Source organism: Siniperca chuatsi, linkage group LG7 (assembly GCF_020085105.1).
Source record: "Siniperca chuatsi isolate FFG_IHB_CAS linkage group LG7, ASM2008510v1, whole genome shotgun sequence".
Classification (NCBI taxonomy): Eukaryota; Metazoa; Chordata; class Actinopteri; order Centrarchiformes; family Sinipercidae; genus Siniperca; species Siniperca chuatsi.
The window spans coordinates 4,895,951-4,909,071 of record NC_058048.1 but is presented as its reverse complement, the minus strand read 5'-3'; the positions used below and the strand labels follow the sequence as shown (position 1 = coordinate 4,909,071).

Below are 13,121 nucleotides of genomic sequence, written 5' to 3'. Positions count from 1 at the left end.
AGCCTTTGGTTTGGATGTGAGAAGCTTCTCTAAGCAGCAGATGATTGAATGTTGCCGTGGAGCTCCGTCACTAACAGCCTCTTATCCTCCCAGAGGATGGGGGTTTGTTGTTATGGTGGTGTCACAGAGGGGGGTGTTACAGGCTTTTAAAGGCCAGTATTTGTTCATCTGTCTTTTCGCCAAGCTGTCTTGGCTTGAATGTGTGCCTCATTTCAAGGTTTGAGCTGTTACTTCTCACAGTATCCATCATGAGAGTGAGTAAATCCAGATTTTCATTCTTTACTCCAGGGTCGAGGTGAATTTTTGACATAAAACAGATTTTAGGTTAATGGTTGGGAAACCTCTTTTTATAGACTCATGAAGTTAATTTAAAAAAGGAGAAACTATTTTGCTATATTTTGGGAAATATTTCTTAGTCATTCACCAGGGCAAACCAGAAAAGCCTACATTTGCATAGCCTCATTGAACTATTGTAAAATGATGTTGTTCAAGCCAAAACCTCACTGTTTCCAACTGGGACATGGGAGCTTGGCGTCTGGTGAAAAGGTTTGGATTAACACACTGACCTGTTGTACCACCTTGTTCCTCCCAAGCCAGCTCTGAGCCCGAATGGACCAGCTAAGGATATCTACATAGAGACCTAAAGACTAAAGGATTTTTAGTACCTGTGGCAGCAAAAACCTCGGAACATAAAGATTCCTCTGGCATTTTAAAGACCCACATGAGAAAACAGAAAATATGGGGTTCATGCAAATCTGTCAGCATGCAGTTGATTGGGAGCGTAATTTGAGCACAGTTTGCATAGGTCAGGCATCAAATTTGGTGCTGCGACAAGTTGATTTATGTCGAGGCCAAACGCTTTTAATAGTTTGAAATCTGTCTGTGATCCTGCTTCTCATCCATCATACAGGTTTGGTAGCCTAAAGGCTGTCTGGCAATCAAATGAGACAATGATAGTTGCCAGCTTTCAATCAGCTTCCTTGACAAAAACGAGACAGGCGTCAGAGCGCTGAGTGGCCTAATGTATGTGCATGTTCGAGCAGATGTTGAGTGGGAGGACTCATGAGTAGTCGTAGACGCGCCAGTAAATGTTTGAAGTTAGTCTCATGTCTCGTTTCTCATGAATATACAGCACTGCTCCACAGCCCAAAGGGGTCTTTTACTCCCACCCACGTTAAAAGCTAACTGGTCCCAGATTACAGGTTAAAGCTAATGCTGGGGCTGTAGCTCCTAATCCTGCAGATGCTCCCGCAGTGGGAAGGCTGTGCTCAGTGCAGTGTGAGGGAGAAGATACACCAGGGCATGTATTTGTGGGCGATAACAGTTTTGCTGCCAAGTGTTCCTACACGACAAGAAACAGATTGAGCCTGAACTAGATCACAAGAGCATAAAGTATAAGCATAACAGTGCTTCTTTGGCTCCAAAACCTTGTCCTTTGTTAACAACACGCAACAAGGGGTGTTCCTGATGATTTATAGTTTGAGCGATATGACTTTTTCAAAGCTATTTGTTCTACTAGCTATTCTAATGCTAATGTCTAAAGTTTGCCAACTTTAGCTAACATTAGCCACAGCTAATCTTAACTCAAGGTCCACTTACTAGCTTTTTCCAGAACTGTCAACTCAATAGTGGATGTTTTACTAAATACATACAAGCTGACACAAACTTCTACTTATGACCTCCCATCATTCACTTCTTATGGCAGCAGCTAAAGTAGTCCTTGCCTGTTTTAAACAGAGCATTATTTTTTTACATCATTCGTGTACATTTTGTCTCTTGCAGACATTAGCATTTGCTTTTTTAAATATTACTGTTGGCATAGTGTGTAGTCGAGTGATTTATGAATTTTATGTCTGATTTCTCATCACTAAACATCTAAGCTGACCAGTGAGAACTTCTCCCAAACACTAGTATATGCCTTTAAGGCTCACAGTGTAGCTGCCGTCCGCGAGGCTCTGCAGAGCTCAGAGACGCTGTGTCTGCAGCAGACAACAGCTGACATTTAGAGTTCAGAGGTCACCCTGTTGGCCTTGTCTGCCAGGGCCCCCATAGGTGGACTGACCCCTCACAGTGACAGCTGGACCACCATTCACGGAGTCTGACTCCCATGAAGCACCCGCGGGAGAGGACAGTGTGAGTTTGGTGGAATTCAGCTCAGTCAAATAGGATATTTGGGAGATGGCAGTTGTACTTTTATCACCCTGAGTGAGATAGTTTAAAATATGTAATATATTACACAATTGTCTCTGCGAGTCAGCACGAGGCCTGCTTTCTGCTCCTCTGTCTGAGCTGGCCATCTTCAGATCAGTCGCTGGCTCAGCCCCACCAACCAGCACACAGACAGGAAATGAGATAGCAGGGACATATACCCTACCACAGCTGGATGTAATCTGATGTAGGTTACATTAATATATCAGTGTGGTGAAATATAAAGCTAATATGGGCCTTTTATTAAAAATTGAATAGTCAGATTTTTACTATTTTAATTTGGGTAGTTTAGCAGCCTCTGAGTCTCCTAACATATATGTTATGTTCAAACATAGGCTCAGGTTTAAATCCATTATAAGTCACAGTATGTGTAAGAGTCTGATGATGTGTTTTTACACCCCAATTCTGTTGCTGTGTTTCAGATGCCAAAGGGCAGAGGTGAGAGAAAGGGAGTTGTAGTCTGATGTCCCTCTGTTTGTTTTTCCACAGGAGAGACAGCGACTAGAGACCATCCTAAACCTCTGTGCTGAATACAACAAAGGAGAGAGCACCGGCCTGGACCCCCTGAGCTCAGGGAGGACAGGTTTCCCTGGGGGGCTGGCAGATGGCTTGGGGCGGAGACCGTCCATGGAGAATGTCCTAGGAGGGACACCGTCCTCAGCCACGCTCCACCTGGTGCAGAGACAAAGAGAGAGCGACGAGGAGAATCTGAAGGAGGAGTGTAGTAGTACAGAGAGCACTCATCAGGAGGTGAGGACATCTCCTGCTCCCAGCACTGCATCAGCACTGCACAATGGAGACAGACAGGTCAGAGGGAATGCTTATTTCCCAACAACGACGCTCTCTGCATGCCGCTGTGGAACCAGCATGCACGCATGATGCGCTCGGCTTTGCTAAATCAGTGGTTCTTAAAGTGGGGGTAACCTCACTGCCGGGATCTTAAACTGTCCCTTGCTCTCACACTCACACCCTTTTTTTAAACAAAAGAATACACACAGTGACTCCTTACATCATCTGATATGTACACTTTCAAACACAGTGTTTGATTCGAATGAAAATCTTCTAACGATGATTGAAACTAGTGTAAACAGTTATGTAGAACATTTGCATACCGAACAAGGAGATTCTTCACATATTGACTCCTTACAGAAAATCCGACTAGGGGATGTTTGGAGATCTGTGTGTTTGTTTTGAGTCTGTTTTGTGGCATGACAACTTATGACAACCCCTTAGTCCTACAGAGTCATTGAACTGTACTTTTTCCAATAAGTATTGTCAGGGTGCACAAAGTGGCTGACGGAGCCGCGACTCCAGGCCGCGGACGTTTGTATCGCGGTTTCGGTCGCGGTTTGAGAACCGTTACACCCCTACTGAAAACACTGGCTAAAATATTAGGGTGCATGACTCAACAAAGTAAATATTTCTTGCATTTGTGGGAAAAGTCTGCAGAATAATACATAAACTACACAGAGCTACAGTCAGCTACTTTCTGCGCCTCTCTTTTTGGGCTGTTTGTGGGAGGGCGGCAGGCTACCTTTAGTATTGGGACTTCTGTTTTTACAGTGGCTCCAGCATGAACCTCATTTATCAATCACCTCCTTTCTGTTCACTCATGTCTTTTTCTTCTGTCTCTATCCAATAGACTGTACTATGTTGTGCCATTATCCAATCATTTTGGAATTTTGGCTAGAAAATCCACCTAAACTGCATTTAGACCTGAGACACTAATGAGTCCCCTGTGAACCTCAAAGCACCACGAAAGTAATAACAGTAATCATAAAAGAAATTCATGAATACTTGTATAAACAGATGAGTGTCAGAGTACAGTACAAGTTTAAGTTAAGGCCTTCCTAGACTTTATTTATGTACAACAGTGTACAACAGTATCTGATATGTAATAAAAGGTGTGTACATCTGTCTCTCCCCTGGCTTCACTTCCTTTGCTGAAAGCCTGACCTGTGTTCTCTCTCCCTGCAGCATGAGGACTCATCCAGTTCAGGCAGCGCAGGTCGTCTGGAGCTGGGTTACCTGGAAGACGAGCGGGTTCGTGTTCTTGCTCGCATCGATGAGCTCAAAACCCGGCTGACGGAGCTGGAGCAACAACTCCAGGAGTCCAAACAAGAGGTAGAGTACAGAAAGTGGATGCTCATGGAATATTATTTGACTTCAGTCTAAACCCAGCTTAGGTTCAAGTAAAACACCTCCATTTTTATTAACTAATACTTCAATATATAAGAGACAAAGTGTCCACAGCAGCAGTAAAATCTGAATACACTTCATGGTCCCATCATCATTACTATGTGGTTCTGTTACTCTGTAGAGGCTTGAAGCTCTGGCTGATATTTGTCCCGTAGCTCACTGTGTGACGTTGATTTGGTCCACTCTTCCAGGCAGAGATGGAGCGTGCCTTGCTGCAGGGCGAGAGGCAGGCGGAGCTCGACCAGATAGAGGCCGAAATGGACATCGTCACTCAGCTGCAGCACAAGCTGGACGAGCTGGAGAGCGCCATCCAGAGGGAGAAAGACAAGGTACAGTGAGCAGTGGATCTATACAGCTTTATTTGAACATGCTTTATTTGAATCCATTACATTCAAGTATACGGGATTCAAATATTTGCTGAGGTTATGTACATTCTGTGACACTTAGAAAAGAGAGAAACCACACATATGCTCACTGCCTGTGCATTTCCAGTCTCCTAAACAGTCTCCTCTGGTCACAGTCTCTACTGGTTCATCACTGTTGGTGTCCTTGCATAAGTCAGCATTCCTGTCTGTACCAAGCATCCTTGACTTGGAGAACTGAATGTATCCACAGACAATTACAGAATTTGAAGCCATATAAAGGACTAAATAAAGGACTGGATTAACCTCCTTGGGTATTCTCTCTTGCATGATTTTTCACCTTAGTGGTTTGCTCTCAGATCTGTTTTCTCCTTAGCTGGACTCCGCTAACTAACCGACATCCATTAACCCCTAATCCTTTCTCTTCTTCTTCAGCACTCACAGTTACTGTATCTCTGATCCACTGTGCTCGCCTGTCTCTTCACTGTCTGCATGACGGACCCTGTGGGCCAGGAAACCTGCCCTCCAACAGCTGTTTGGGCTCTGTAGTCTTTGGTTCTGTAGTGCACGGGTTCTGCAAGAGACTGTGAATAAGGTGTTCTGGTAGTGGACAGGGGAAAGTACTAGCATGTTCTCTGTAGTGTTTTTTTTTTTTTTTTTTTGGGGTTCTTTTACCTGCACCCACCACATTTTAACTGTAGCAAGAAATAAAGGAAGTGGAGAGAACGCACATTTACCAACATAGTGTCTTGACTTATGGTTGTTAAATTGTTGTTAAAATCAGCTCTCTAGATGTTCCAAAGTTCCAAAGTTGTTGTCTGTATCTCCCTGTGAGGGTTCCACAGGGTTCCCAATAAAATGTTAAAGGTGTCATTCATAATTGTTTTATTAAGTCATTGAGTCAATGAACCAGGAACTACTGCTGTGATCCGATGTCTCAGCGTTACCTCCCCTCCGACACTACTGCCTCTCTTATGTCCAAACAAGACAACACAAGTTGTCTTATGTGGGAAGCGTTCTCACCAAACTGGATCAACATTTGGCATGGAAGCCCCAGGTGTTAGTAGAAAATTAGAGGATAAATTCTCCTAGAACCTGTGGTTCTACCACTGACTGTAAGATTGTTGGCATTATGGTATAAAAATGAATCAGTGATGTCTCTCAGAATTGCTCAAAGCTTCACCTGAGCTTCCCTTGACTCTGAAAAGACACAAGACACTTCAGAGTGAAACTGCTGTCAGTGCTGGTAGTCCTGAAAGACCTGTCAACCTTTTCAGTTTTCCACATCAAAATGAAGATGGTACAAGGTGAAATACTAAAGCCAGCTTAGCTCCAACACAGCCAATAACAGCAAAGTTAGTAGTTATTGATTGATTCCCGAGCTTGAAACTGGAGCAGCACCACAGAGACATTATGTTTCTGTACTTTAACTGGAGAGCAACTGAGACAGTGTCACTACTGTTAGGCTAACATCGCGCAGGATTATGACAAGTGAGTTTATAGATGTTCTGGGGCCAATAAATGTCAAGTAAACAATGGGGCTATTTTCTCACAGCTTATTGAAGTGATATTTATTGGAAGATATATAGGTTCTTTCAGGATATTTACAGCCATTAGTCGTCAGTGACACACACAATGTTTTTCGTCATAGGGAGGCACTCAAATGCAAGTAGAAGTATCTATTACTTAAATTAAAATTAATTGAATTGTATTAGGAAAATTTGAGATTTAGATTTATTTTCTCTAGCTTTTTTAGGACCATGCGGACCATCTATGAATCCCAGACTGCCAGTTGTAACATCCCGACAATTCAGCACCTGCTTCCTGTGCCCTGCCAAGCCCTAAAAATCTGTCACGACGTGTCTGTTGCTAACACCTTACAGCTTTTTATTTGCATGGCGTGGATTTTGAGCAGTGTTTTTCTCTCTCTCTCTCTCTCTCTCTCTCTCTCTCTCTCTCTCTCTCTCTCTCTCTCCCCCGTCCCATCCATCCTGTGTGTGGGTGTGTGTTGTGTCTTTCTAGGAGAGGGCTAATGTTGAGGCCGAACGCCGGGCCCTGCAGAGCCTCCAGGAGGGCTACACTGAGTTGAAGAACCAGCTTCATAACTGTCCCGAGTCCCTGCGGGAACAGTTGCAGGAACAGCTCAAAAGGGTGGGTCGTCAAACAGAAGCACCTAGACCCCCACCCCCACACCTACGGACTTCAGTCTGCAGTAGCCTGCCCCTTTGAAACCACAAAACCTGACCCAATCTATCACCACACACACCTCCCCTAATTTCAGAGTCACCATCCCACCCACAACCTTTTAGTGAGTAGCACCAACCCAGTCCCTTCCAGCCTCTAGTCACAGCGTTATCTTCTTCTAAACTGCAGGGGAAGTGCATTGGCCTGGCTCACAGAAGCACCAATTTTAAATGTAGACTTTTTTGACGTCTGTTTTAAAATATTATGCCATAGAATGTGTACGTTTCTGTGAAAACAGCTTTCTAGATAGTTACTGTTACTGATATTTACTGGTTTGGTAATCTTTGGACTCCAGAAGCTGCTGTAGCACTTACTACACTATATGCCATGGAGAAAAAGCCAAACAGGCCGCTAGCAAGAGAGCTATATCAAGTGAAAGCTAGCTGGTGATAGCCACAGCTGTCTAATAATCAGCCAAAAAAGGCATAAAATGAAGGCATTACAACCTTTCTATCTGTTACGCAGTTTGCCAGCCAGCAAGCCTGAAAACTTAAAACCCTTTTTTCTCACTCTGACCACTTCTATAGTTACTGCTGTCTGCCTTCGTAGGGCAGTACATGTGCCAGCACTCAGCACATGCCATCGCACATAGTGCACCTTTAACCCTTTAGCAGGGGCCCACTACCTGTGGTTTACAGACACGCACGCACTCAGTGTGTTTATGAGAAGCCCTCTCTGTGGCCCTCACAGACGTGCTGTCTGTTGCCACATCCACACAGGTCGACACAGAAGCACACAAATGGCTCCTGGTCACTTCAGCTGCTAGTGATGCATTTTGGTAAAATGTGCGTCATGTGGTACGGTCGCGCTGCACTGCATGTGTGAATCTGATCTGCATCTCTTCTGTGATTTGTCATGGCTCGCATAATTTGTGTAACTGCTCACTAATCAATTAACATAGGCCCTGACTAGATCCATTCTGTCTTCCCTTGCTCTCATCCTGTGACTTCTCTTATGTAAATTAATGTTGTTGTTTGGTTTACCACTTAGAAAAAAAAAAAAAGATGAATAATTTTTACCAGTTAGAATAATTATTGTAGGCTACATTTATGTGTTGACAGTGATGTTCTGTGTGTAGAATCAGACACTGTGATCCAGTATAGCTCTATGTAGAGCTAGAGTCTCACATTCAGAAAGTACAGCGCCAGCATGAATAAAGTTAGAGATCTCATATTGCAGATTTTTATGATGATGAGGTAGGGGTTTCATGCCCAGTCTGCAGAGCAGAAGTACATTTCAGTCTTGGGTGCTAAGAAGAATAACATCTAAACATAGAATAAAAGTTGTTCCCACGGGTTAATATCTTTTTTTAAACTTGTAGATGTTTGACATTTTGAGTTCTTGGTTCCTGTTTTGACCACTTACAAAAATTAGTCATTTTCATCTCAGACTGTATGTCAGCGAATGTCAGCGAATTGACATCGCAGGCTGTCGGGTCCTTCACAAGTGCTAGAAAGACTCTCAAGAGCCTTCAGACTCAAACACTCACTCCCTGCTGCTGACAGAAGTGCTGTAAAACTTAAACTTGTCAGCAGCTACATAGTGACAGATCAACCACAGGCAGGCTGATACCCGAGACAAACCTCTGGAATACACAGTAGTAAATACAGTATATTTACATTGAAGCCAGCACTGTTTTTATATCAGTATTTAAAAATAGATATATTGAAACATTTTTTGCCCATATAGTATTTGTGCTGTACCTTTATTAGCCCATATTGTAGGTGTTTATCTTTAGCAGTTTAAGTCGAACAGCAGAGTGAAAGTAATGGAGGGAAGAATCAAATGACATTAAGCAGAAAAAAATCCAGTTTTTGACCACAAATGTTACTGTGCGAAATAGTTTTGTTTTTTTTAAACGTAAATGACCTTCTCTTGCCTCTTGTGTATTACAGTACATCTAATTACCACACACACCAGAAGCATGTTCTCCATAGCTGTCTGCTTGACTGAGCACGGTGTGCTTTTAGTTGTCCCCAAAAAGAGCTTCCGCCATGCTGGGAAAATGTTTTAAACCATTTCAGATGTAAAAGTCTAGGTGTTTTTTGCTTTGCTGTTAGCAAATACGCTAGTCTGAGCATAGTGGATGGCTTTAAAATGAGCAATGTATATAGTGTGTTTTTCTGTTCATGATGTAACCGCTGATGATGTATGTGGGCCACCGTCAGGACGGAGAGGCATTGGAAGCAGGAACCAAAAAGTTCGAGGACCTGGAGTTTCAGCAGCTGGAGAGAGAAAGCAGCCTGGAGGAGGAAAGAGAAACCATCAGCCAGCAGCTGCTCCAGGAGAGAGCAGAGTACCACAGCAGTGTGGCCAAGAGGAAGGTGAGGAGACACCTGACACACTGCAGGCCATCTGGAATACAAGAAAATCCTGATTATGGTTTGAACAATATGGGTTTTTGTGCAAGAGTTGAAGCAGCCAATGGCAAATATTTCACTGTGTAAGCAATGTAGAGCTTCAGAATCCAGGATAAAGGCAATACAGTGTACACTCACACACCAGGCAGAGAGGTACCCAGAGCCGAGCAAGCCTCAACCATCTGGAGACAGTTTGTTTATTTACTCACTGCAGAAGCTTGAATTCAATATTTCTTTTAAACAATGCTATTATTTACACCAACAAAATGCCACCACAGACATTTGGCGTTACCACATGGAGGTTCTAAAGTCCATGGAGCTGCAGTCATTTTAGTCATGCATTTATTTTGCACTGCCACAACCTTCTACTCTGGTTTTTTGGAAGTTATACAATACGTTACCAGTATGCTATTGTCACAGCTTGCATTGAAGATTGGATCCTTTCTGTGTTGTCTTCTTTAGGAGAAGGTGTCTGCACTGGAGAGTCAGGCCAACCAGCTGGGCCTGCAGGCATCTCAGGAGTGTGAGCGGCTGGCCAGAGACAGGACCCTTGCACTGCAAATGCTTCAAAAGGTACACAGTAACCAGTTCAAACTCACACCATGAGTGCATTGAATAACAATTCTTGAGGAAAGAGATCGAAAAATGAGCAGTTTACAATAATACTGATATTTGGGCCTTTAAGAGTTGCTCCCCAAACAACTAACATATGCCTTTATGCTCCAGGAGAAGGAGAGGCTGTCGGCCCTGGAGAAGAGATACCACAGCCTGACGGGTGGAAAGAGCTTTCCCAAGTCCTCCTCTGCAATGAGAGAGGTGAGAGAACTACTGAACCTCTGTGTGTATGCAGTGAACACAAACACGCATTCGCCCTCAGTGCTCCTGGCCTAAAAACAAAAGGGAGCTTTGATGACTCAGAGCAGATTCCTCGCCACATTTACACCTTTAACTCGCAGTGATTTGTTGGTGTGAAAATGTGGTGATAATCTTTTGGATCTAACTGTTCAACACACCTCAGACTAATCTAAAGATTTATGTGTTTCTAATGTCGAGTTCTTGATGATTAGTGTGCACAGCAAACTAATCTTGTAATGCTCATTACATCAGTGGACTGTCTAAGTGTGTAACTCCGACATGTCGTCATTGGAGAAAATAGCTGAAGCTGTAACAGAGGGAGGGCAAAGACAGAACACCTGTTTCACACATTCCCTTTAACTTGATTTTTTTGTGGAGACCAGAACTTGTATCTAGTGTCCCATAAGTTTTCTGTAGGCATTAAAAGCACTTATTCCTGAATTGTTGAAACAGGAAGCGCTCCATATCAGCGAGGCTGACCTGTTGTTGGAGGATGTCCACTCCTCCCAGCATTCTCTCTGTCGAGCCTCTCCTTCCTACTTACATCCCTCCCCTCCCTGTCAGTTCTACCCCAGCAGCCCTACGGAGGTAACCAGACTAATGCTCCCTGCATGAAGTCCACTGCTTCCCCTCTGCTGTCTGTGCAACTCACCCCAAAGGTCACCCATTGTACTGTTAGTGTCCTGGTCACACTTCAACTCTAATTGCACCTGTGACTTACTGTGTCTGCCCGGTTTGCTTTTTCCAGTAGAACATAGTTTGCAACAACTATGTTAAAAGAGGAGCCAGCACAGTAGAGTTCAGTTCAAGTTGGGTTTTGTCTGTTCTGAGCCCAGGGATGTAGTGGAAGATGCATCAATGTCAATCAGAGCAAGTTCTGTCCAACAGGAGAGTATTTAATGATAAAGCAACGCTTTTTAGAGGTCGTTTATACCTGATGATGATTACCAGCTAGAGGACACAATTTCAGCATCTTTTTATTTACCACTACATCGCTGGTTATTGTAACAGCCAACAAAAGTACCTGTGTGTGACATCCTGTGTGTCAGCCAGTTGTGATGCTAAAGATGCACTTCCTGTTGCTTGGTGTGTTGCTGTTTGTCTGTCGTCACATGCGCCGTACCCCCTTTAGCTGTTTTTAACAGCACTTGAACAGCCCGGATGAAAATGGGCCTGTTTTTTTTTTTTTTTTTTTTTTTTTTTTTCTTCTCAACACATAATCTCTTCCGGCTCTGTGCTTGCGTGTGTGTTCATGTACTGTGCATGAGAAGTACAGTACAGTGTTTTTCTCCTCCTGTCTGACGTCGTTGGCTGTTGGCTGGTGCTCAGGAGTACATGAAGCTGGCAGATGTCTATAAGATGTACGGCAGCAGCGGCCGCCATGAAAGCAGCAAGCCCGCCTCTCACGGCCGCTCGTGTGCCATAGATGCTGCATTAGCTGGCGCCTGTGAGGTACCATCACTTCCTGTCTGTCTCTTTCCTGATTCATTTCTGTCTTGACTCTTACTCTTTGCTCTGTCTCTCATCATCCTTCCATTTTCATGTCACGTTGCTCCCTCTGCTGGTTTGCTGTTAATCAAACTGACTGTACTGGTGGCTTTGCTCTCTGCTGCATGAGCCTCTGTTGTAAGCAGCTTGTACTCACCCCCTCTGTAGCTGCAAGGCAGTGTTCACGTACAGTAGACACTTAGGACTACGATGGTATCATCTCAACAATACAGGGGGTTTAATTAGGGTTGGACTGATAAATTCTGGTTTGTTTTGAGACAACCAGAAGTTGGTATTTTGTATTAAAAACTGCAGCTAGTAATCTGTAAAATTTACTCGTAATTTTATTCTTCATTCTGAAAAACAAAACTTTTGTTGTGTAACATGTAGGGCTGGGTATAAAAGGTATTTAATAAAGGTATTTTTTAGGCATTTTTAGGCCTCTATTTGATTGCTGAAAGTAAAGGCATGACAGGAAATGAGGGGAGAGAGAAAGATGGATATGACATGCAAGAAATGTCCCCCTCTGGACTCAAACCGGTGACGTTGCAGCGCAGTCAGCGCCAGGGCACCCCACCATAACAATACTTTCATCAATACCTGAGACATCTAAACATATTTTTCTACAAAAGCATTTTTTCTGTTTATCTTTACTATTTTATAGTCACCAAAATAAGCAAATAACTTGACAAATGCATCACTATTTAATTTTTCTAAAAGCAGAACAGCCATACAGTAAAATAACTGAACCCAGATATAATGCAGTCTAAAATGACCAAAGTTCTGATTTAAATTAGGGCTGATGCGTGTCATCCCCTCTCTCTCTCCCGCCTTTCCCGTCTCACTCTGCAGCTGTCACTATCTAATAAAGGCAAAAATGCCCCAAAAATCATCTAAAAAAATAAATTAGGGCTGAACAATGGATCGAAATATTATCAAAGTGCAATATCCAAATCGCAGGAGCTGCAATTTTTTGATGAAGGTAAAATGTGTCACAACATATAAATGAAGCATTGTGGTGCTACGGAAATGCCCCGGCCTTACAAATCGTATTCTCCAGACATGAGGGGGAACATGCTTGTTTGGAACAGACACTAGCAAAAATCTTCATTTTATCATCATCAGATTTTTTTCAGTGAAAGTGAAATGCAAAAATTACCATTCCTATTAAAATCGTGACTCATATCGCAATATCTGTCAAAATAATCGCAATATGATATTTGTTTTGCATATCGTTCAGCCCGAATTTAAATGAGGAATTATCTGAACAGTTTTGGATTGGTTCCCAGTGATACCCAGCTCCAATAACATGTGACAAAAACCCAGGATAAGTATGAAAATATGAAAAGTGATTTATGCCTGTCTAGAGAATAGATATGTTAAAGGCAGCATGTTAGGGGTGAAT

General features: G+C 43.2%; 1 protein-coding gene across 33 annotated transcripts in view; it reads left to right on the top strand.

Annotated features, from left to right (window-relative positions):
- phldb1b (pleckstrin homology-like domain, family B, member 1b) overlaps window positions 1-13,121 on the top strand; it is a 116,766-nt gene that overhangs the window by 83,283 nt on the left and 20,362 nt on the right. For 16 of the 33 annotated variants that reach the window (XM_044203946.1, XM_044203954.1, XM_044203955.1 and 13 more), the window contains 9 exons: window positions 2,698-3,015; window positions 4,186-4,332; window positions 4,599-4,736; window positions 6,792-6,920; window positions 9,182-9,337; window positions 9,836-9,946; window positions 10,100-10,189; window positions 10,682-10,816; window positions 11,558-11,680. In XM_044203946.1, coding sequence (XP_044059881.1) covers window positions 2,698-3,015; window positions 4,186-4,332; window positions 4,599-4,736; window positions 6,792-6,920; window positions 9,182-9,337; window positions 9,836-9,946; window positions 10,100-10,189; window positions 10,682-10,816; window positions 11,558-11,680 — 1,347 coding nt within the window. The remainder of the gene's footprint in view (window positions 1-2,697; window positions 3,016-4,185; window positions 4,333-4,598; window positions 4,737-6,791; window positions 6,921-9,181; window positions 9,338-9,835; window positions 9,947-10,099; window positions 10,190-10,681; window positions 10,817-11,557; window positions 11,681-13,121) is intronic. The other 17 variants (XM_044203965.1, XM_044203970.1, XM_044203973.1 and 14 more) reach the window with 6 other exon arrangements.